The 23,235-nt window shown below is 40.5% G+C and overlaps 1 protein-coding gene and 1 long non-coding RNA gene across 2 annotated transcripts; one reads left to right on the top strand and one right to left on the bottom strand.

Moving 5' to 3' along the window:
- Positions 1 to 159: 159 nt before the first annotated feature.
- On the top strand, positions 160 to 6,514 carry LOC309632719. The gene is made up of 2 exons (XR_014247027.1): positions 160 to 2,749; positions 3,077 to 6,514. It is a non-coding gene; the product is annotated as an uncharacterized lncRNA (long non-coding RNA).
- Positions 6,515 to 14,553: 8,039 nt separating this feature from the next.
- OR2A1 (olfactory receptor family 2 subfamily A member 1) lies at positions 14,554 to 23,153 on the bottom strand. The gene is given in 5 exon segments (XM_082400496.1): positions 14,554 to 15,821; positions 15,824 to 15,870; positions 15,872 to 16,113; positions 16,117 to 16,475; positions 16,478 to 23,153. Coding segments are annotated over 5 exon segments (918 nt in total). The 5' UTR covers positions 16,641 to 23,153; the 3' UTR covers positions 14,554 to 15,714.
- Between the last annotated feature and the right edge of the window lie 82 nt (positions 23,154 to 23,235).

Below are 23,235 nucleotides of genomic sequence, written 5' to 3'. Positions count from 1 at the left end.
CACCCGAGGGCGTGGGGCCAGCAGAGCGGAGAGCGGGGCCTCTCCTGGGCCCGGCTAGGTCTCTCAGACCTGCCTGGGAGTTTCTTCTCCCCAGTATTTCCTCAGGTCTTTACCTGAGCCGGACCCATGCTGATCTTTTTTCTGTTGATGTTCATCTCTCGGCCAGTCTGTGTCTCTGAACTTCTGCGTTTCTGTGTCCGTCTGTATTTGCATGTGTATCATCAGGCCTCCATGTTAATTTCGCTTCCTGGATGGCTACCTGTCTCTCTCTTTATGAGGAAGGGTGTATCCTGCTCCTTCTCCACCTTTCTCCCTGCCCCGGCCCCTCCCTCTTCTCCTTCCTCTCCCTCTGACTCCCTAAGAGGGCGTCTCTTAGGGCCTGGGAACATGCATCTCTAAAGCAGCCTGTCCAGGTCTTTCCTCCATGCATTATCTGAGTTCATGTCTCCCAAGGTGTGTGTTCCTCCGGCATTCTTCCCAGGACTTGCGTGTGTTTGTATGTAAGTATCTAAGCCTACGTCTCAGGCCTGTGTGTTTTCTCACGCCTGTATTTTTTTTTTTTTCTGATATTTTCAGGGAAACCTTGTGTTCTCTTGGTCTCTGAGTCCAAGGGCGAGTGGGTCAATCTTTATGCCTCTCTGTAGACTTCAAAGAATGCCAAAATATTCTATGCTGCAGACACACACACACACACACACACACACACACACAGTAAGAATCCCTCATGTAGGGGACAGAGATTTTTGGTATGTTCATTTCAGTTAGATCAGCCCCCAACCTCACTCGTTACTCCAGTCAAGTAGACTCTTAATGGGCTTTCTGGCTGTTTTGCTCTTAGGACTGCCATGATCTATAAGCCCAAACAGCTATTCGGTTAGACGATTTCCAGATTACTGTGCCCATTGGCTGCTGCACTGATCCCAGCTGAGTAGGCTGGAACAGTACTTGGAAGGGGGCTTTAGGATAGAATGTCATTAAGGCAGAATGGTTTCTTTTCCAATAGGGTCCTGAAGCAACTCTATATTCAAAGAATGCACTACTTGGGCTATAGTACTCCAAGGAGTTAAGCCCTAAATAGTCCAGCAGGCTTTAGCCTACTCTGAGCTGCTATGTAAGGTGTGGGAAGCCATGAGGAAAACCAGAACTAGGAGTTCAGGTTTGTAAGGGCAGGCCTCACACATGCCATTAGCTCAGCAAGAGGATAAGAATGGGGAGTGCAGTAAGTCAAAAAGTTTAAGCTAGAACTGTCTATTTCTCAGTTGGGAGAGAGAATTCAGTCCAGGGTGTGAGAGAGCCCTTGACTTCTAATGGCTGAGCAAAGTAAGCAAACTCCTGATCTTTGGGCAGAAGTGACCGATCTCTGCTGTTTCATACTGCCTCCTGGTAGTGGGCACTGTGGTCAGAGGTGCTGGAACTGCCTTCTAAACCATCCTGGCTATTCTTTCTGCTCCACTGTGGCTTCCCTTGGTTCTCCCTCTAGCCCTTTGTTTTCTCTGAATGTCAAGTCTCATAGACTTGACCTCCTCTTGTTCTGCGAGCTCTGACCTATCAGCGTTTTTGTTTTTTTAAGTCACCGCCCTTGATTCAATGATCTTGGGGTCATTGAGAGTTAGGCATACAAGGCTTGACCTGACTTTTCAACTAGTAGTGACATGTAGGAAAGTTAAAACTTACCGCTTAGGGAGTTGATCCTTCCCACAGAGCGCCCCTGTCTACAGGGTGTTTGCATGTGCGAACCATCTAGCGCCCCAGCCTTCTCTTGCCTTCACTTTGCACACTGGCGTTCTCTTTTTTCTTCTTTTCCATTTCTTGATGCTTGCTCTTGGTGAGTGGGCTTCTTAATCAGGCCTGTCATCCTATAAAAAGATCTTGATATCTTATTTGGGCCATTTCCTCTATAAAGACCAGAGAGGAGAGAGAATGATACAGTAGAAAGAGGATGGGATTTAGATTCAGATGGGGTGCTTTGGGTCAATTTGAATCCCACCCTCACCACTTACTTAATGCAAAAATCCGGCATATTAACTTCCTGTGCTTCATCTTCATCTTTCTAGGCTTCATTATCCTACTGTCTTAAGTGGGGATAATATTTAATAATCCCTGCCTCACTGGGTTGTTGTGGTGATTCAGCAAGGTAATATATAGAATCACCTTAGTACAAGTGTAGAAGGTGATTGATATGGTCTCCTTTCGTAACAGTGCTTGATAGTTCTGTATGTTGAATGAATAAATTTACAATATCAAGGTGATAAGAGACGGGAAAGGTAAACCAATTCAAAGTAAAGTTATTTTAAAATGAGAGCTGTATTCAATGGGGGAAAAAAGTAAAAGGTTCTCGTTTTGGGGGACATGTTAACTGGAGACAGTGCCTTTGAGATCCAGCCATGATGGAGGGAGGACAGAGAACTGTCCTGTGTAGTTCTAGGTATTGGGAGCAAAGGGATTACAGTGACCTTCTTTGAAGCAGGAACTCATCAGCGTTCTCCCTGGGGCTGTCACTGCCCTGACCAGATTTCTTCATCCCATGTTATTGGCTGTGTGGCCTCCCACTTGGTTAACTGCCCCTCAGCGGATCCAGCACTAGTTCTTTGAATAGTGCTCTGGCCTTTCTGATTCTGCTTTTTATCTGATCCCGTGACCCACCTTTGAACCTTTTTGAAGTGATTTTGAACTCAGTTCTTTTCTTAACTTGGCCAACCATGGTCTGTCTCTCTTTCTCCTTTAAATCCACCCTGACTTGGCCAGTGTGGTTCTTAACTATCCTGTTCTATTCTTTTTTTTTTTTTTTTTTTTTTTATTTATTTATTTATTTTTTATTTTATGGCTGTGTTGGGTCTTCGTTTCTGTGCGAGGGCTTTCTCTAGTTGTGGCAAGCGGGGGCCACTCTTCATCACGGTGCGCGGGCCTCTCACTATCGCGGCCTCTCTTGTTGCGGAGCACAGGCTCCAGATGCGCAGGCTCAGTAATTGTGACTCACGGGCCCAGTTGCTCCATGGCATGTGGGATCTTCCCAGACCAGGGCTCGAACCCGTGTGCCCTGCATTGGCAGGCAGACTCCCAACCGCTGCGCCACCAGGGAAGCCCCTATCCTGTTCTATTCTGATGAACATATTTTTCTTTCTCATCCTTGGTTTCCCTTTATGTCTTTCCTTGATTTCCCTTTATTTCTTTTCTCAACCTTTGTACATTGGCGCTAGCCTAAATGTAATGCTGTTCAAGGTATAAATAGTAATTGCCTCATTCTTTTTTTCATTTGTTTACTTAATATTCATTTTTAGAAGTCAATATACAAAAACCAACTCTCTGTCCCCAAAGAGCTCTCAATCCAACTGAGGAGAGAAACAAGTAGCAAATAATGATAGCAGAGTGTGATGAGTATTATGCTGATATCTACACAAAGTGTGATGAATAAAAGAGAGAGCACTGCTTGGGGAGCAAGAGAAGGCTTCAAGGATAAGGTGATGCTTGAGTTGACTTGTCTTTAAAAAGTACACTGTTACATGGTGGAGAGGAGGCTAGAGTTAAGGCATACCAGCAGTGGGAACGGAATATGAAAAACAGAAGCATAAGCACATTCTGTTCAGGGAAGAACAAATAGTGGGCTTAACATGAAGTATGGTAAAGAAATGGCAGAGAAAAAAAAGAAAAAAGAAGTGGTAACTATGTAAGGTGATGGATGTTAATTAGCTTGATTGTGGTGATCATTTCATAATGTATATGTATATTGAAACATCAAGTTGTACACCTTAAATATATACAATTTTTATTTGTCAATTATCCTCAGTAAAACTGAACAAAATCCTTTAGAGGAGCCGCATCTCTGGAAGCATAAAGTCCAAACTCAGTAGCATGTATGGCCTTCAAGACGTTTCATGGCCTGAATTCACACTCTCCCCAGGTCTCTGGAGGCTCATAGTTCTTGAAATTTCTCCTATAGGTATATTTTTAACTTGGGCACATATATCATAGGAAAATATATATGCCTCTGCATCTTATTCCTCTGCATTTTATTCAATTAAACCTCTTCAAAACGTCTGGGAAATAGTGTCTGAGAATGACCACATCTTTCCACAGAATGGTTACAGCCATGGAGAGTGCCAACAGTTGTAAAGTGACAGCAGGATCCTATCCCATATTGCAGTAAGCAATCCCTGGAAGTGCTATTATTCGTATTGTCTTACTTTTTTTGAGTGTTTCATTTGGGGATGTTTCAGAAGTTCTCCCATCCCCAAATCTTAGAAGATAAGGATGGAGATAAAGATGGTGATGATCCCTGTTGGCAAAGAGACTAAAACCAATGAAGTCCATTTAGTGGAGTTCTGGCTCTATTGCAGTGGTTCCCAAACCTGGCAAATCAGCAAAATATTTAGGGAAGATTTTTTTTTCTTTGTTATTATTTGTTGGTTTGTTTTTAAGTGTCCCATGTGATTATGATGAGAAGCCAGATTTGGGACTCTTGATATAAAAGCAATGGTTCTTTACCAGAGGCTTTTATCATAATCACCTGATAAGTTTTATGAATTGACTGTTGCCCCAAATCTATGGAGTTTCAATGGCATGGGGTCAAGCAGAACTATTGGAAAATGTCTCCTTGCTGGTTTGGATGCATGATGATAATGGAGAATCTCTGATCTACAGCAATGGTTTTAAAACAGTTTTTATCTGACTTTCTATCAATAAAAATATTTCAACAAGTATCCCCAATATGTGTTTTATTCATTTGTAAACAATATACATGTACTTCTTTATATTAATGCGAAACAGACATTTAAAATAATGAGATGAAAACAAATATGAAAAGTTCTAATATTTTCATCTCATTCTCCCAGTAGATCCACTGAGCATCCTGTTGTGTGGACCCCTGATAGAAAGAACGCGATCAGTGTTTCCTTAACTGGACCTCAACTCTTATTTAGATTCTATCATCTCCTGTAGCTGTCTAGAAGCAGAATCACCCCTGCCCAACCCAAGTAAGGCACTCTCACTCAATTATTTCATTCATTCAGTCATCCAACATATATTTCTTGTGTTCCCATTATGTGAAAGGCATTGAAAGAGAGGCTGGGGATATCGTGGTCCACGTGGTCCTTATAATGTCAGCTTATATTATGACAACACATAAACATTAAACAAGTGATTACTTAATAATTATGTTATTATAATTTTAATGGGTACAAAAAGTATATATGTTTAACCTAAGAGAATAACTTTATCTGGAGAGTTGGAGAAATCAATAGTTTGGAAGTAATATTTCAGCTGAACTCTGAAGGATGAATACAAATGAACTAGGAAAAGAGGATGGGAAATAGGGTTTCAGGAGGAGGTAAAGTATTTGAAAACCCTGAGGCAGGAAGGCCATGGGCTCATTTAAGGAACTGAACGAAAGCTAGAGTGTTTCAGATCTAGGGGTCAGGGTGGAGGGAGGGACATAGGCACAAAATGAAACTGATGATGTGAGTGGAGACCAGAAATTACGGGGGCCTAGTTGACCACATTAAGGATTTGAGTCTTTATCCTGAGGGCAAGGGAAGCCATTGAAGGATCTAAAGCAGGGAGGTGACAGGGCTAGATGTGCATCTCAAAATGATCACTTAAGAATATAATAAATTATCTATAATCTTTCCCTTCTTATCTTTTGACTGTATTTAGAAACCTCTGCTTTTCCATTGCCCTTAGCTTACACTTTCCCTATTCCTACTTTCTGCAAACTCTTACACAGCCTTCAAGATCCCACAGTGAGGCTACTTCCTTGGTGAAGCCTTCCCGCTTCTCTAGTCCAAACTTCCTCACCATTTGGAGCTAATCTCCATAATGGCACTTCCTAGGTTTTATTATAATTTACCTGCTTAATTTTTATTTGGGGAGGGCAGGTGCAGAAAGTTGGATTGATTACAATCTTCATGGCACACTGTCGTCTCTGGTTCCTTTGGTTTGTTCAAGTTTCCTCCTTTGTTCTGCTCACTTACTCCTTTTGTACTATTAAAAAAAACCTCTGAATTGTTTGCATGGGCGTATTTTTAATTTAATTTACATAAATGCTGCTGTGCTATCAATCTTATGATTTTCACTTTTTCCAATCAGAATAAATTTTGAAGGTCTAGTCATTTTTTTGTGTGAACCCTTATCCCTTCTATTTTTATTTTCCTTTTGCCCTATTTTCTTCTTCTATCCTACTTTAATTTTATCTTATGTGTGAATATGTATGTGCAAATATATATTTATGAGCCATATTATATTCTTTTTGGTATGAGAAGTACACACACAGAGATACATACTGATATATACAAAAATGTTTATACCAGCTCTTACATTAGCAGAAGGAGGGAGTTAGGGTCCCAGGAATTCCTCTGATGGGGGCTTAAAGTCAAATATTTCTTCTATCATTTATATATTTATGTATTTTTTTTTCTCTTATTTAGGAGAAGCTGGAAAAGTGCATTATGTCTTTTGTGTGTGTGTATTTTGTCTTTTTTAGACTAAAATCTCATCATATTATTGAAAGAAAAAGTTGGGTCTTTGTGTATTGTCTCTCCTTCTGATGGCCATGATAAAAGGCAAAAACTGATAACCACGTGCTGGTTATTTTGAACACAGAGATGATCTTAGTTCTGAACTTATTGGTTAAACACTGTCTTTCCCTTGTGCTGGTAGAAAGTCATTGGCCTTATTCCTAATCTCAAGCCCTTGATGTCTAATTCTGGAAGTATCTTGTTCTACCTCTCAAAGTCCCCAGGGATTGTCCTTAGGTACAAGTGTACCTCTTCCACCCTAATCCGTATTATCCCATTCTTCTTCCAAATGCAGCCACAACTCCCACAGCTGCGCAGCAGGTTTTCTGTCCTACTCCTGAGAGCAGGCCCAGAGTACCCTGGTGTCCCCGTGCCCCGAGAGGTCGTGGCAGCAAAGGGAGGGGGAGTGACCAGCCATGTATTGCCGTGTCACAGTTTTGATTGCCAAGGCACGGAACAGGAGACAGAAAAACGGAGACAAGAATAAAGATGAACAGAGAGAGAGAGAGATGCCATTCACTTCAGCAGAAACATCGTTCTAGTTCCTTACGATACAAATATTCCTGCTTCCGTGGCTCCCTCAAAACAGGGATACTGGAGCCGTTAAAGACATAGAAGCAAAATATTTAAAAGAGTTAGGAGGACAGTTCAAACCTATCCTTTTTTGATGTGCAAAGAGCTCCAGAGAGGTTGTGATTTAAATGATCAGACCCCGGGCTTCCCTGGTGGCACAGTGGTTGAGAATCCGCCTGCCAATGCAGGGGACACGGGTTCGAGCCCTGGTCTGGGAAGATCCCACATGCCGCGGAGCAGCTAAGCCCGTGCGCCACAGCTACTGAGCCTGCGCGTCTGGAGCCTGTGCTCCGCAACAAGAGAGGCCGCGATAGTGAGAGGCCCGTGCACCGCGATGAAGAGTGGTCCCCACTTGCCGCAACTGGAGAAAGCCCTCGCACAGCAACGAAGACCCAACACAGCCAAAAATAAATAAATAAATAAATAAATAAATAAATAAATAAATAAATGTCTGTCTGTCTGTCTGTCAGACCCCTAGCTCCTAGGTAGTGGCCACGTGGGGTTAACATCGTCTTGATTGCTCAGGCTGCCAAGGGTGCTGAGCGCTTCCTTCAGGTCGTCTGTGTTCGTGACACCGTGACTGCGTAAACTCAAGGTAGGGTGCTCATTGCTGTGGGATATGCAATGGCAATGCTGACATGGACTCTGTCCCTGAAGAATTTGGAAAATGTAGATGCAAATGATAATATTCTAAAGCAGGCTCTGATCAGCCTAAAGAGAGGTAAACATCAATGCCAGGGAAAGGGAAAGGAAAGTGTGATTAAAGCGGAAAGGAAAGGGTCCCCTGAAGAGGTGAGTCTTGAGCTGCCCCTGGGTAGAAAGTGTGGGCGGGTGTGGGCGATACATTCCCATGACGGCTGACGCTCTGCGCCACTCCTTAATAGCCAGGTTCCATTCCTGACACATGCCTGACAGTGGTAAGAGCAACATTTTGGAGAAGGAGTGGGCAGCAAGGTGACCATGAAGCCTTGAGACATCAACTCGGGGATGTGTGTAGGCGGTGGAACCATTATCACCTGAAATGACCTTCACCCTCATGGCCCACCTCAACCTCCACCAGAACGTTTTTGCACAAAGTGCTTCTTTGAAAGATTCATCCACAAATTTGGTCCCCAGTCAAAGCGTATTTTGGATTTCTAGTTTCTGAAGGAAATGTGAGTTTTCTGCTTGGCAGAAGCTATAGCACCATCTTGTGGAATTAAATGCTTTAGGTCACAAGCCTTTTTGTTCTGAAAAGAGTAGTCGTCTTTGCAAAAATCAATCTTGAAATGCGTTCTTGGCTCTAAATCATGCTTGGAACACACAATTTACAAGTAACAAAAGGTTTCTCATAGATTCTAAATCTTGATGGCTGAGTTAGCAGCTCTCAATCAGTGACAGCTTTCTTATTTTCAGAAAAATCCCGTACACTTAGGATCCAATATTCTCTCACTTTAGGATTATTTCTTTTAGGCTCTGTGTCCTCAGGTTTGGGTTTTAACCATGTCCCAAGGGATCCCGTCTTCTTTGAAGTAGCAAAGCAACTCTAAATCCCCAATGAAAATAAAGGAAAATAAAGGAAGAAACACTGGCTGTCATGGCTCTTTTCAGAGGAGTTGGGAAAAGGAGGTCCTTTATATTTAAGGAGCTAAAACACTGTAATGGGGAGCTCAGGGAAAAATTCATACCTTCCAGGAACTTACAGAATCATTTTCTAGAAATTTTATTGGGTCCACTAAAAAAAAATCCCTGGGAATATAGATTGTTTCGTTGAATTAGATTTTTAGTAGTTAAAAATGGCTCAAACGTCTAACATTCAAAAGTTTTCATTCACATTCTCTTTCTCCTGCTTGTCCCAAGAGGTATATTTACCACAGTGTTGGTGAAGCTTAAGCTTCAGAGCCCCTACCAAGGGCCGCTTCCAAGGCCAGAACTAACTTTATAGTCATAAATTCACATTCTTTTCCTTAAAGAAGCTGCCCAAAGTTTTATAAGCTTCAGCCTAGTTATGCTGTTGCTTCTCATCACCATCCCAGTTTCCAGCCTCTCTCTTTGGTTTCTTATGTATCCCTCCAGAATTATTTTACGTACATATGAGCACATACAGATATAGATTATCCACACCTCCTTCCGTTATACTTGCTTTTCTCAATGTAACTCGGGAACTTTCTACGTAAGATATAGAAGAACATCCATATTGTTTTTTGTTTGTTTGTTGCTAACTTCATGACATTCCACTGCACAGAGGTACTGCCCTTTACTCAATCAGCCCCCACTGGTGGAACTTAGTGTGTGTTTATCTTACTTGGTATTGTTTTTGCCGTTTTCTTGTCTCCTGGAGGGTTTCAGAGACTTAGATGGTAGCTAAAAATCTTCGGTGGCCACCGGTTTCAGAAGAGGAAAGGATTAAAATAGGTGAAATTGGCAGGAGGAGTGCCAGCCTTGTTAGGTATCTAGGACTGTAAGTCTTATCAAAACAGGTCCCCTAGTACCTACTATTCACAACCTAGCATGAATATGTGCATCTGCATGCTTATTTATGACTGTGAAACAAAGGATGGTTCTGCTAAAGAAATTCTGAGTATCTGAAGGCAAGAGGAAGAGATAATTGTAAGCCTAGGGTGCCTCTAAAATCATACTGGGTAGGCATTGACTTCACAAAAGGACAAATAGCCCATGAGGTCAGTAATACTCTATCAGTGACATTGCTGCAGCCCACAGAAAGATTCCCATTGCACACACAATAACAATTTGTTCTGCTAGATCTGATGGAGAAGGGTCAGATAACCCAGGCATGGAGCGCTGGATGTCTGCTGCACACCGGAAGATTCAATCACTTACCATCTTGACTCTTTACCGACTTCAGCCACTACTTCCTTTCTGCTCTTCCAGTTCAATACAAACAACATGGGAATATCATTTTGGATAACTGGAAATCCAGCCTTTTTACCCTCTCCACCACCTTAAAGTATCAGCTGTCCAATCTCCTATTACATTCTACTTTCTGGGAAGAAAGGATCACATACCTGTCTAACAGGTTACCCCAAATCTAACCCTTTGCCCAGTTATAACTTTTGTTCAGACAGTCTTCTTTGGCTCTTCCCTAATATCTGCCTTCCTTAGAACTGAACTGTAGTGGGTTTTAGTTAAAGAGAGCACGTTCCAAATCCTCTATCTGTTTTACAAGGAGTCAGGTAAAATATACATAGAGAAAGTAGGGGAGGAGTAAAGAAAGACGGTGAGAGAAGAGAAATGATGAATCTCTATGCTGTAGTACTAAAAATAATGTTCACTACTTTTCAGCTTAAAAATTGTTGACATGTATATTACCATTTTGAAACTCCCAGCACCCCTTTGGAACAGATAGGGTGGGTGGCATCTTATCATCATTTTACAGATGGGGAAGCAAACCAAAGCAAAAAGACTGATCATGACATACCTGAACTCAGGTCCCTGGGATCCCCTCCTATCTAGAGATTTGATGATCAGGGCTGACACTGGCTGGGTCCCTCAGGAAGGGATCTGGGGAGTGTCAGCAGTTCAGAATATCTCTGCTGTAGTGGGGCCTAGAGGATTTGTCTTGAAGCTTTATTTGGATTGTATTTCACATAAAATTGAACACAAATCCATCGTATTTATCAATGGGAGTGCTCCTGCTGAGGATCTGGGAGGGGGCTCAGGTCTCTCTATTCCATCCCTTAGTACCACCAATTCTCTCGAGTTTCACTGTTGTCCTGAAAAGCCAGAGAGCTAGGGAACTCAGAGACTCTGATTACTTGTGGCAGAGACTGCTAGATGTTTAACAAAACTGTTTCCTATTATTCCTGGGAAATAACATATATAGGCCACATATCCCAGATTTCCTTGTGGTTTTGTATGACCATGTGACCAAGTGTTAGCCAATGAGATGTCAGCAGAAGTGCCAATCAGTTTTAGGCCAGGCCCACTAAAGCCTCCATGCTTTTCCTCCTTCCAACACACATGACAACCTTGGGAACCACATGGGCATGGTGACAGATCCACAAGGTGTGAGGACCCTGGGTCTCTGAATCACCAGTTGATGGCTAATTGCTTACTGGTTGGGAACTCCTTCTCTGAACAAGAAAAAAAAATTGTATTATGTTGAAAAAAATACCTTGGTACAATTTAAAACAGTCTAACAAAATCCTAAATGATATTAATCTTTGATTATTTTGTCCTGGGTTTAACTATAATGTGTGAGCAAATGTGTGCTGATATGTATTTAAGAGCCAGAAAGTCAAGAGGAGATCAGAATAAGGTAACCTAAATGAACTTTTTCTTTTCCTTTTTTAAATGGCAGTACTGACCCTTGTTTACTTTAAAATTTTCTAAAAATGCAGTATTGTTTTTTGCAGTATACTTTCCATTTTGAGAGCCATCTTCTTAAGCCTTTAATGTTTATCATTTTGAATATTTTCCTGTACCTTAATATATGTCTGCACACACATACAAACACATGCACACACACACACACATAGGTTTTTCTCTATAGGAATGAGAAAGTACTATATCAATATGACTTTTTTTTTCCTCACTAACTAGAATCTTCCAAATATTACATAGATAAAACTTGTTTATTATAATAGTTGCAGAATATTCCAGAATACAGATTTATAATGTTTTATTTAACAACCCCACTATTGAAGGATATTAGGTTATTTGTGACATTTTGCTATTGCAAATGTTTCAATTTAAAATAAATTTACACATACATATTTTTTACATATATATGTGAATATTTCTATAGGATGTGTTCCTAGAATTGGAATTGCTGCATCAAAGGTATGCACGTTTTAATTTTGGAAGAGATATTCCCAAATAACCATGAAATCAATTTATATTTCCACCAAGACTGTGAGGAAATTCCTATTTGCCCACATGCTCAGCCATGCTAGAAAGTATCAATCTTTTTATTTTTGTCCACTTGAGGGGCAAAAAATGGTATCTCATGCTTTAAAATTAATTTCTCTTATCACTAGAGAGTCTGTCCATCTCTCATCATGTTCATTTGTGGCTTTTACTTGTTCTACTGTGTGGGGCTCATTTGTCTCTACTATATCTAGGAATTTTTGCTCAGTTAAAAAACTGTTTTTTGTATGACTATTTTTTTCATTATACATCTATTGAAACTCTGTTAGCTATATTTTTATCTTTTTCTTAAAATGGATTTTCAGAATATTCAGGCTGATTTTTTTGAGTCTTACTTAGCTATAGGCAGAAAAATTTCCAGAAGTCCTGGCTACAGAGAGGAAGTATGCTTAGTGATTATGGTTGTGGTCTTTGGTGTCAGGCTGACCTGGATTAGAACCTAGGTTGTGTCATACACTTTCCTGTAACCACAGGAAATTTCTTATCATCTCTATGCCTCCATTTCTTCTTTTTAAAAATGACTTCAGTAAAGGTACTAGACTCATAGAATTGTCATGAAGCTTAGACAAGATAATAATGCACGTATCTCACCACAATGCCTGAAACTTAGGTGCTCAATAAATATTAGATAGTAAATTATTATTTATAATGTGGGCAGTAGAGATACAGAATTAGATGTTTAAGTTTTATTCCAGGTCCTAGAACTTACCCCAGTGAAGTTACTCTTAACAAGCTCCAAGAAGGCTAATAAAACTTAACTTTTCTTAGAGTGGGCATTTCACCTTATGTTTCAGCCAGCCTTATGGAATTCCTATTTCCTGGAGCACTAAAATATTCAATTCATTTATTAATTCAGCTGGTACTCTTGTGTTCCTACCATGTTTAAAGACCAAGATATTCGATTATTTTAAGAATCCATTTCATTTTCTCTGCCTGGAACTTATTCTATATTCCTTTGGAAAAAGTGAAAATCCAAATTCCAGTGAAATGTGAGGAAACCAACAGACAGAACATTAGAAAATTAAGAAAGAACCTTAAAGATTGTCTAGTTCAACTTCTCATTTTATAGATGAGGAAACTGTAGGCCAGAGGAGTTAAACAACTTTCTAAGGTCATATAGTGATTTAGTGGGGGAATTGGGATGGGAACCCAGGTATTCCAAATCTAAGCCAGCACTCTGTTGACTGAATCATGCTGTGCTCAAGGATCCACCTCTTCTTTTGACCCAACATGATTTCAAAAATTAGAAACAAACAAAGAGAAGCACAGGTTAAAAAAAGACCAAAATGAGTCAAAGCTCTTCAAAGTTTGTCAAGAAAGCAGGAAGTATAAGACACTTCCCTGCTGGTTGGGAAAACATAGCTACATTTTCACCCAGTGGGACAGCATTCCAATTCTCCTTTCATTTGTTTTTGCCCCCTCGCAACAACCCATATTTAACAATGATACTCTACATTCACAGTAAATGGTAAACAACAATCCTACAGGTCTGTGGTTGGCAATCCCTTGTCCACATGCCAAAGATGCTACAGGTGCCAATATCAGGCAGCAAGTGAACCTGCTGCCACACATGGATTCCCGTTCCTATCATTTCTGGGAGCTTCTACCCATAACTGTCTCCACCCTCTTGCCAGGGTTTTTTGTTTTTTGTTTTTTATAAATTTATGTATTTATTTTTGGCTGGGTTGGGTCTTCGTTGCTGCACACGGGCTTTCTCTAGTTGTGGCGAATGTGGGCTACTCTTCATTGCGGTGTGCGGGCTTCTCATTGTGGTGGCTTCTCTTGTTGTGGAGCACCGGCTCTAGGCACGCGGGCTTCAGTAGTTGTAGCACGCGGGCTTCAGTAGTCGTAGCACATGGGCTCAGTAGTTGTGGTGCATGGGCTTAGTTCCTCTGTGGCACGTGGGATCTTCCAAGATCCCCACGCAAGACCCTTTCTTGCACTGTTTTCAGTTTCGCTGTCCTGCTAGTTGACAGGCTCTTCCTCCATCCCTGACCCTTGGAGTCACAGCCCTTTCTTGCTACCTCACTCTCATTTTCACGCCACTATAAAGTGAAACTGCTTTCTTCAGCAAATTTAAGTACTATTTCTATATGGAGCTCAAGGCCTATCTTTGGCTGGACACTGAAAGTGTTTTCTTCTCTCCTCTTCCTTCTCCTGAAACATCACAATCTTTTTGATTTTTATATATTGGTTGTGTCTTGGTAATTAGATTGCCTTTATTTGATCCTGGACTAGGTACTTATTACCTATGAGGCTTTGGTTAAGTTACTTAATCTCTTTGTGCTTGTTTTTTCTCATAGGGCTGTTACAAAGATTTGAAAAGCTAATACTTATAAGATGCTTAGAATAGTGCCCCACCATAGTGAGTACTCAGTAAATATGTGTGCACATGTATGTGTATGAACACGTGAGTGATATATGTGAAAACAGAGATGTCCTAGTTCTGGGTCTTAACACCATGCTCAGGTCTAAACCAAACCTCTAATTTCAGTGAGAACAGCCTCCATTCCCACCCTCTCTGTGCTGCTCCAAAACTCTGAACATCTTTAGCGACCATGCCCACAGGACTCACTGACCAGGACCAGAAGCCTTCAATACGTAATATCTGGCTCTCCCAGCCTCACTGTGGCATATATTAGATTGAGAAGGAACCCACACTCTCCTAACATATCTTATGTTGGGATAGGTTAGCCTTATTTTTAATTTAATAACATTGATAGTGAGGTACTACATTGTCCTGTTAAGTAGAAAAGGCTTGGGAGTCAGATTGTTGGGGTATGAGTCTCACATTTGCCATCTGCTTAATATTGGCATCTATAAAATGGGATGATAATGAGAAATGGATTTGTTATGATGATGAAATGTGGTGATCTCTGTAAACTAGCTATCAATGTGCAATGGGTAGCACAGAGTAATTAATAGTACTATTAACTATTATTATTATTAACACCCCTTTTTCCATTCAGTTGCCTCTGCTTAGGGCTTTCTGTTCATACCCAGTGATTGAAAGGTGGGCTGTAGCACTTGCTAACTCCTCCTAAGTGAAGAGTGTATGTTTATTCAGAGAGAATCATAGATATTTTTCTTGAGAAGATGAAAAGAGTTTGGAAACAAGTGGCCATCAAAAGCCCAGGGCAGACTGGACAGTGGATTTTGTTGGGCAGTTCCCTGGGATGCCAGCTGAATGTGTGTGAACTCACTCTCTGATCTCAGAAATTGTAAGACAGATGATAGGATTTAATCAACAAAATCAATTTCCCCTAAGCCTAAGTAGGCATTTAGGTACATTTACTATTTGTAAGAGGATTTACAATTGAGAGGAAACATCCGAATGTGGGGTAAAAATGGACAAAGTTAATAATGGATTCTGGGTCTCTACCTGTAGCTACAGTATTTTAAAAAATTGTTATTGATGTGGCTACATCAGTAATGCCTGCCATTCTGCTATTACTGCACACACCTGATGAAGTCAGAGGTAGAGTGTCTATTTTAACCTTCTGGGCCCCTTAGTAGTGGATGGAATAAATTTTTACCTCTAGATAGTCTTAATGCACCAAGCAGTTAAATGAAAAAATAAATATGTTTGATAGAACTAAATATAACGAATGCAGCAAAACCTAAATATTTTATGGGGAGGAAAAGAGAATGCTTTACAGAGTGTCTTGGATCATTTAGTCTCAGACATAAAGAAAGTGATGAGCTTAGGTGGTATTCAGTACCCAAGGCTCCAAGTAGACTACTGAGGGCTGTGATTCAAATGTCATTCCAACTGGAAATGACTTTCCTTGAACAGTGCTCTCCGCAGGGCACCCCTGACCTCTGTGTTCCTCAGGCTATAGATCAGTGGGTTCAGCATAGGTTGAAAAAACTATAAAACAGGAAAAGGATCTTCTGCTGGGTGGCTGGATTTGGAGGCCATGTACATGATGATGGCGCTGCCAAAGGAAAGCCCGACCACACAGAGGTGGGAGGAGCAGGTGGAGAAGGCCTTTCTGTGGCCCTCACCTGACTGAATTCTGAGGATGGCAAACAGGATGCATGTGTAGGAGACCAGCACCAAGCAGAGGGGCCCAACTAAGACAAACACAGAAGCAACAAAGATGACAACTTGGTTGAGCCAGGTATCAGCACACGCCAGTTTGAGGACAGACAGGCTTTCTCAGAAGAAGTGGTTGATTTCATGAGGCCTACAGAAGAGCAGTCTCAGGAGGAGACCCACATGGACCAGGGCCAGGAGGGAGCCACATGCCCAGAAAATCACCACCAGGGTGATGCAGAGGCTCCAGCTTACAATGACAGAATACTGGAGAGGGTGGCAGATGGGCACATACTGCTCATAGGAGATTACCGCCAGGAGAAGACATTCGGTGTAAGCAACAGTCAAAAAGAGAAAGGTCTGTGTCATGCAGCCAGCAAAGGAGATGGGCTTGGTTGGACTCAGGAGGTCTCCCAGCATCTGGGGCACCGTGTTGCAGGCATAGGCTATGTCAATGATGGCCAGGTGTGAGAGGAAGAAGTACAGTGCAGTCTGGAGTCCAGTGAGATGAGCCCCAGGATGACCCCGTTCGCCAGCAGGGTGAAGGTGTAGGACAGGGAGAAGAGCCCAAAGAGAAGTATCTGAATCCTTGGGCCAAGACAAAATCCCAGTAGAATGAATTCTGTAACCACTGTCTGATTTTCCCCCATTTCACTATGAAAAGGATAAAATGGGATTGCTTAGGACAGAGTTATCGAAAACATCTAGACATTATTTCATAAAAATAGTCATTTTTAAAGGACAAAATTTTAGGGTGATGACTAGTTTTTCATTAAGTTAATCACTTAATCTAACATCCAGTTTTATAGGAAGGGGACTGGGTCACCAATGATAGGTTACCTAGAGCCACTGACACTTGTGATGGGGAGAAAGACTGTCAAATCAAAAGAGGAAATAAAATAACCATGAAATGGGGATGATCTTGGAGCTGCACGTGTCAACATCACAAAGAGAATTTCTGGGATGCAGAAGTAATCAGTAATGGAAGAAGTCCAAATATGAGAATTAGAGTAGTCTTAGAAAAGAGATGTAATTCCAGTTTCTCAAGAGAAATATCAACTGTGTCACTTTTAGCAGCTGAAATCAACCTTTGCTCTCTAGAGCAGCTTACATGATAACAGGAGGAAGAAAATGATAAAATGAAACTTTTATGACAATGTGATTGTTTAAGTTGTTAAGAAGGAATCAGTGGATATGCTCCATGTGAGCTCTCATGAGTGATGAAATCAAACCAACCACTGGGCATTTGGCAATTAATGTACTGATGGGTCACAGTTACTGATTTACCAAATAACTTTTTTGAATAACAATCCTTACAATTTGTAGGAATTGGATTTTGGGGGCTGCCCAGTGTTCATGTATTGTGAATCTAGACTTGTGTGCAGGGGTGTGAGTCTGAAGTCAGGCATTCACACATCGTTTTGAAGGCTGTGGTGAGTGTGGATGCAGGTGAAAGCACTTCAAGACATAGTTCCCCATGTGCTACTTGTAACCCTACTACTCTACTCCTATTAAAAGAGAAAGTCTAGGTCACAATCTAACTGGGAAAGGCCATACCTGGAACAACAGTGTGTTGCGGGCCTCGCCATTTGTGTGACGGCTTAACATTTGCATCATGTTTCATTTGTGAAATTCAGAAAGACAAGAAATGACAATTCATTAAAAAAATCAACTCTGCCCTACTTCAGCAACACAAGAATTGATATCTGCTTTACAGATAGCTAATTTCTTTTTGGTAAAGAGATTATTTAGTGAATTTGTCATTTTACAGATTTATATAGCATTAAATTGGTGGTCCAGTATTTGATACTTCTGTGAATTGGTGATGTACCAAACAATAGTTGGCTTGTCCTTAAGTCCTGGATAACAGCTGCCTCAAAATACCATGTAGAAATCTAGCATCTTTGCTGGTGCAAACATTTAGTTAGCACCTTTGCTAGGCAAAAATAACCTGGGGCTGAACTACTGAATTTGTGCCTGCTTGCCACTAAAGAAAAGGCTTCTCCAGGGTTAATGGATGGAAAGGTGCTTTTGTTGATAAGATCCTGGTCCAGTTGTCATTATACCAATGGAGACATTAATGAGATGCTCCCTGAGGACCTTGGAAATAAGAGAAACAATACTGATCTTTGAGAAGCAAAACTTGTAAAATCCACTCATAATGGATGGGAAGAACTGGAGGAGGAAAGCAAGAAAACCTGTGTAGACATATAACTGGAGAGTTCTGAGTGCATCCAAAAACTCCACTCAAGGAGCTTTGATGCGATCTCATGGAAGAGGCGGAGGAGGATCTGATCGTGACTCAGGAATCCAAATGTGACACTTGTGTGAGATACTTGTCTACAGTAAGACTGAGGAATAAGGAAGAGGGTCACCCATGGGGCCAGTGGTTATCGGCACGTCTTCAGCACTGTCCAGGGGAGTCTGGCCTGATGGTATGAGAGTGCTGTCCTCCTGGCAGGTCTATGTCTACAGCTCAGATGGCTTGAGTGATCAGGGATCAATAACCCTCGCTGGTAAAATCTCCAGTTAACTCCCCCTGCCCCGATTCCATGCTCACCAATCGACTGGGAGGTATTAATTTACCTTCTTATGCAGATATTTTGACAAAGAGGGAATGTGCTGGTAAGCCAAGTTCTTGCCAATTTTTTTTATAACAAATAATTCCATTCAGGGTTATTCATGGTTCGTTTTTTGAGTTTGAATAGTATGATACAGATGAGAAATAAATAAAATTTCTGAAGCTGGATCTACAAAGTGAGGGCCAGGCCCTAGACAGAGATAATCACATAGAAATACAACCCAAGGAAAGCTTTTCTGAGAAGCTAATTGAAATCCTGAAGGACATCCCCACTAGATCCCTCTCTAGAAGCAACAAATGACTGTTTTTTAAATAAGTATTATCAATAAATTATTATATTACCAAGACACAATAGAATCTACCATACTATGAACTCCTAACATGTGACTAAGGCTTATTTTTTTTTCAGGAGTATATAAAAAACTACTGTGCTAGGACAACCTTTTAAATTTATTTGGAAAACATTAAAATATTTAGTTGTGAAAATGAGTTTGAATCTGCATCTTATAAAATGCTTAATCTCTTTATTCAGTCCTCCTTTATTTCCTTCTGTAACTTCCAAAATGATTAGATAAAGGAAAAAGAAACACTACTTACAAAGTATGAATCTTTTGGAAACCTAAAGGGAGAGAAAAGAGAAAGAAGGTCCTAACAAGTACATTAAGAGTCTTTACAAAAACAGTTGACATATTGACGACTGGATTGTAACCCACTCCTTGTGAACAAGGAACAGGTGTATCTAGGTTTGTAATTTTGGCACTTAGCAAATGTTTACTGAGTGAACAAATGAATGAATGAATACACATAAATGAGTGAATGCCTAAATACTGAAAGTCTGGACCATTCTTGGACTGGGTCTGTAATTTCTGACTTGCTTAAATCTTCTTGACCATAATCATACCCAATTAAGGACATTCATCCCAAGGCCAAAAAGAACACTGACTGAAGTTTGATAATAACAACTGTAGAATCTCAAAATGTTTAAGCACTGAACACTTGAAAGACACTTCTATTTTCTTTCTTTTTTCCCTCATATTTTATTTCATTCTACATGTTATTAAAAGCATCTTACCTGAACTCAAATGGATTAAATTTGCTAAAGGACTAGCAGAAGTGAAAAGAGAGACTAAGAAAGGAATTAAATATGTTGCAGTTCCGAATGCAACATTCAAGCATCGTTTGATGCTATAAAACGATACATCTTATATGTATGTACAAGTTAGCATTTTAAAAATTGGCAAATCATTTTGTGACTAATACGTTATCAATGATCTCTGTGGTTTCAAAGTAAATATCTAAGATTGAAATCATTTCTTTATACACGAACAAACCTGTCAGCACTAGATGCGGCCTACGTTTCAAGAAGTAAAATTTAAGACCTGATGAGCTCACAAACTCTTTTCTAGTGTTGTGGGCATGAGTCACGTAGCATTCCTAAAAATGAAAGCTATTTTTAAATCCTCAATTCAACTTAAGTACTGCATGTTTTACTTTCCAGTTATAAGAAATACTTGTTACAATTAATGTACTCAATAGAACCCTTCTCTGATTCTTTTCTAGAGCAAAATATTTTAACATTTCTCTTGAGTTTTTTTTCTTGACCCATGTGTTATTTAGAAGGATGTTGTTTAATCTCCAAATATTTGGAGGGATTTTCCAGCTATCTCTCTGTTATTGATTTCTACTTTAATTCCATTATGATCTAAGAACAGACACTGTATGGTTTTTATTCTTTTAAATTTGTTCAGGTGTGTTTTATGGCCCCAAATGTGGTGTATCTTGGTGAATGTTGCATGTGAGCTTGAGAAGAATGTGTATTTGGCTGTTGGATGAAGTGGTCTATAGGTGTCTGTTATATGCCGTTGATGGATGGTGTTGTTTAGCTATATCCTTACTGATTTTCTGCCTGCTGGATTGTTCATGTATGATAGTACGGCACTACAGAGTAGTAATTAAAGAGCATAAGCTTAAGGGTCAGACACACATTTACTACTTGTATGGCTGGGTATAGTTCTTAACCCCTTAGCCCTAGTATTAACTTTTCTGAAAGGAGAAAAGTGATAGTACCTATTTCATGAGGTTGTTGTGAAGACTGAGATAATACGTGTTAAATAGTTAAATGATTTAACTGAGACAAAAAACTGAGCATATTCCTGCCACACAGGAATTGTAAGTATTACAATGTAAGTCAACAATGCGATTTTGTGGATAATATACAGTTGAAGGATCAGGAAAGCAGGTTTTGGCTTCTGACCTTTCAATGTTTTTATTGGGAAAGTGATTAGTTGAAGAGATATTAGGGATTAAAAAGAACAGAAAACTGTGACAATTCTATTAAAAACTAAAGAGATTATCCTTTAAGTAGCAACTCCTTCCCTTTTCTTCACTTCCCTCAACCACCTCAACCACACACACACACACACACACACACACACACATATACAAAACCACACACACACAAACACACACACAAACACACACACACACACACAAAATCACAACCACACACACGCACATACATTCATGTACATTCCAGGTTTGGGAAAGTCTAACATTTAAAGTATTTTCTGTGTGTCTGACACTGTTCTCCAAGTTATGGGTAATGGATAAGATGTGTATGGGCTTCATAGATTATATATTGTGGTTTTGTTGATGAGACATAAACACAAGGACTGAACTAATGTCATTTTCCCCTGAAATGAAAGATCACTCATAATACATCCCAGTATAATCTTCTTTGGTTTGTGAAAATGATTCCATATATTTAACTTAAATCCATCACACAGGCTTTTCTTATTTTTTTATCTAGCGTCAATGTTCACAAGGTTATTGCTTTCATGCAGCTACTTAACCACTGTATAGAACAAAATTAACCAAATTCTACACATACGTACACTATTTGTGACGAATATGTTCAAAAAGTTAGCATTAACTTTTCCTCAAACTGTCCCCATAGCAGAATAACCATCAGTTCACATTTATAGAGGACTGAATTTCCTTACCTATGCTTAAGAAGAATAGCACTATAAAAGTGAGAGTTAGGAGTTTGGGATTAACGTATACACACTACTATATATAAAATAGATAATGAACAAGGACCTACTGTACAGCACAGGGAACTCTACTCAATATTTTGTAATAACCTATATGGGAAAAGAATCTGAAAAAGAATGGATATGTGTATAACTGAACTACTTTGCTGTACACCTGAAATTAACACAACATTGTAAATCAACCATACACTAATACAAAATAAAAATTAAATTAAAAATACAAAATCAAAAGACCAGATGCTACAACATATGTAAGAGGAATTGATAGTAAAACAAAAGAAGGCAATCTGATTAGCGTCCACATTTGGACTCAAGACCTCAGAAGAGGAAAGCACCTGAAGGTTGGATGGAGTCCTGCTTTGGGGGGCTTCTGTGGGAGCTGCAGAGCCCTCACTTCTGTTCCTGATTGAAAATGGGACCAGATCCTCAGAAAAGGAGGTTTTATTCTCCGATGGGCTCAACCTAGCTGGCAGCTCTTGAGAGTTCACTGGAAGGGGTGTGCTGTGAGGTGCAGTGCATGCCCACCTCCACTGGGGAGGAGAGACACAGCAACTCTCTTTTTCGATTTCTGTGCTCATCCCCAGCAGGACACACGATTAGGAAATACAGACAGCCCCAGAGCGCACCCCTGAGACGACATCACTCATTACAGTCGCCTAATACTTGGCATTATTTGGATTTCATGAATCCCCAGCACTGACCTAGTTCCAAAATCTCCAGATGGTTCAGGTGGACCTGTAAGGAAGCAGACCCAGTGTGACAAGGAATAAATTCCTGGCATTAACATCTGGAGTTCAGCTTCTCCCCAGTGACTGGGTCCCTTGTGTTGCAGCAGAGTTGGGCAGAAAGCACCTTGAAAAAGCAGCTGATTTCAAGTAACAACTGCAGGTGTTAAGATGCTGCAGAGAGCTGGCTATGGAAGCGGGGAGTGGACTGGGGAGTCCAAAGGGGCAAGGTGTCCCAGGGGGCTTATTAGATCCTGCCTAAAGGAGGGTTTTCTAGGATGCAAACCACCAAAGTAGGTTGACCATTAGAAGAATCTCTAATTTCCATTCTGAGTCCAGTCCCTCAGGGGAGGAAAGGACACTCTCCAAGACAGCTTCCCCTAGAGGCTTCCTGCCTCTACGGGGATTGGGAGAAGATTTGCTACCTCAGATGTTGTCATATTTATTTGTATTTTGCTGCATTCTTTTACTGAACATAAAAGGGCTAAAATGCTATTTTGGAAATCTCACATCAATCAATCATGCAACTTAAGACCTAGTTAGTTCATTACAGTGTGATTCCTGACTTACTGGGGTTGTGACATAAACTTGGGGGAAACTGGGCACAGTTACCAAGTTTTGAGAACACGTCCAGCTGTGCTCCTACTGTACACAGCCACTGTGAGAAGAAACACACAAAGTTGGCTCCTAATCGTATGAAATGCCAGGTGCATATTAGGCAATCCATAAATATTGGGACCCTTTTTCTTTCTTTCTTTTTTTCTTTTCTTTCTCTCTTCCTTTCTTTCTCCTTTCCTTCCTTCCTTCCTTTTGCTCTCTCTCTCTTTCTCTTTTTCTCTCCTTCCTTCCTCCCTCCTTCCCTCCCTCCCTTTTTCCCTTCCTTCCT

The sequence above is a fragment of the Balaenoptera borealis genome, assembly GCF_965194805.1.
Source record: "Balaenoptera borealis genome assembly, chromosome: 7".
NCBI lineage: Eukaryota > Metazoa > Chordata > Mammalia > Artiodactyla > Balaenopteridae > Balaenoptera > Balaenoptera borealis.
This window is presented reverse-complemented; position numbering and strand designations above follow the sequence as displayed.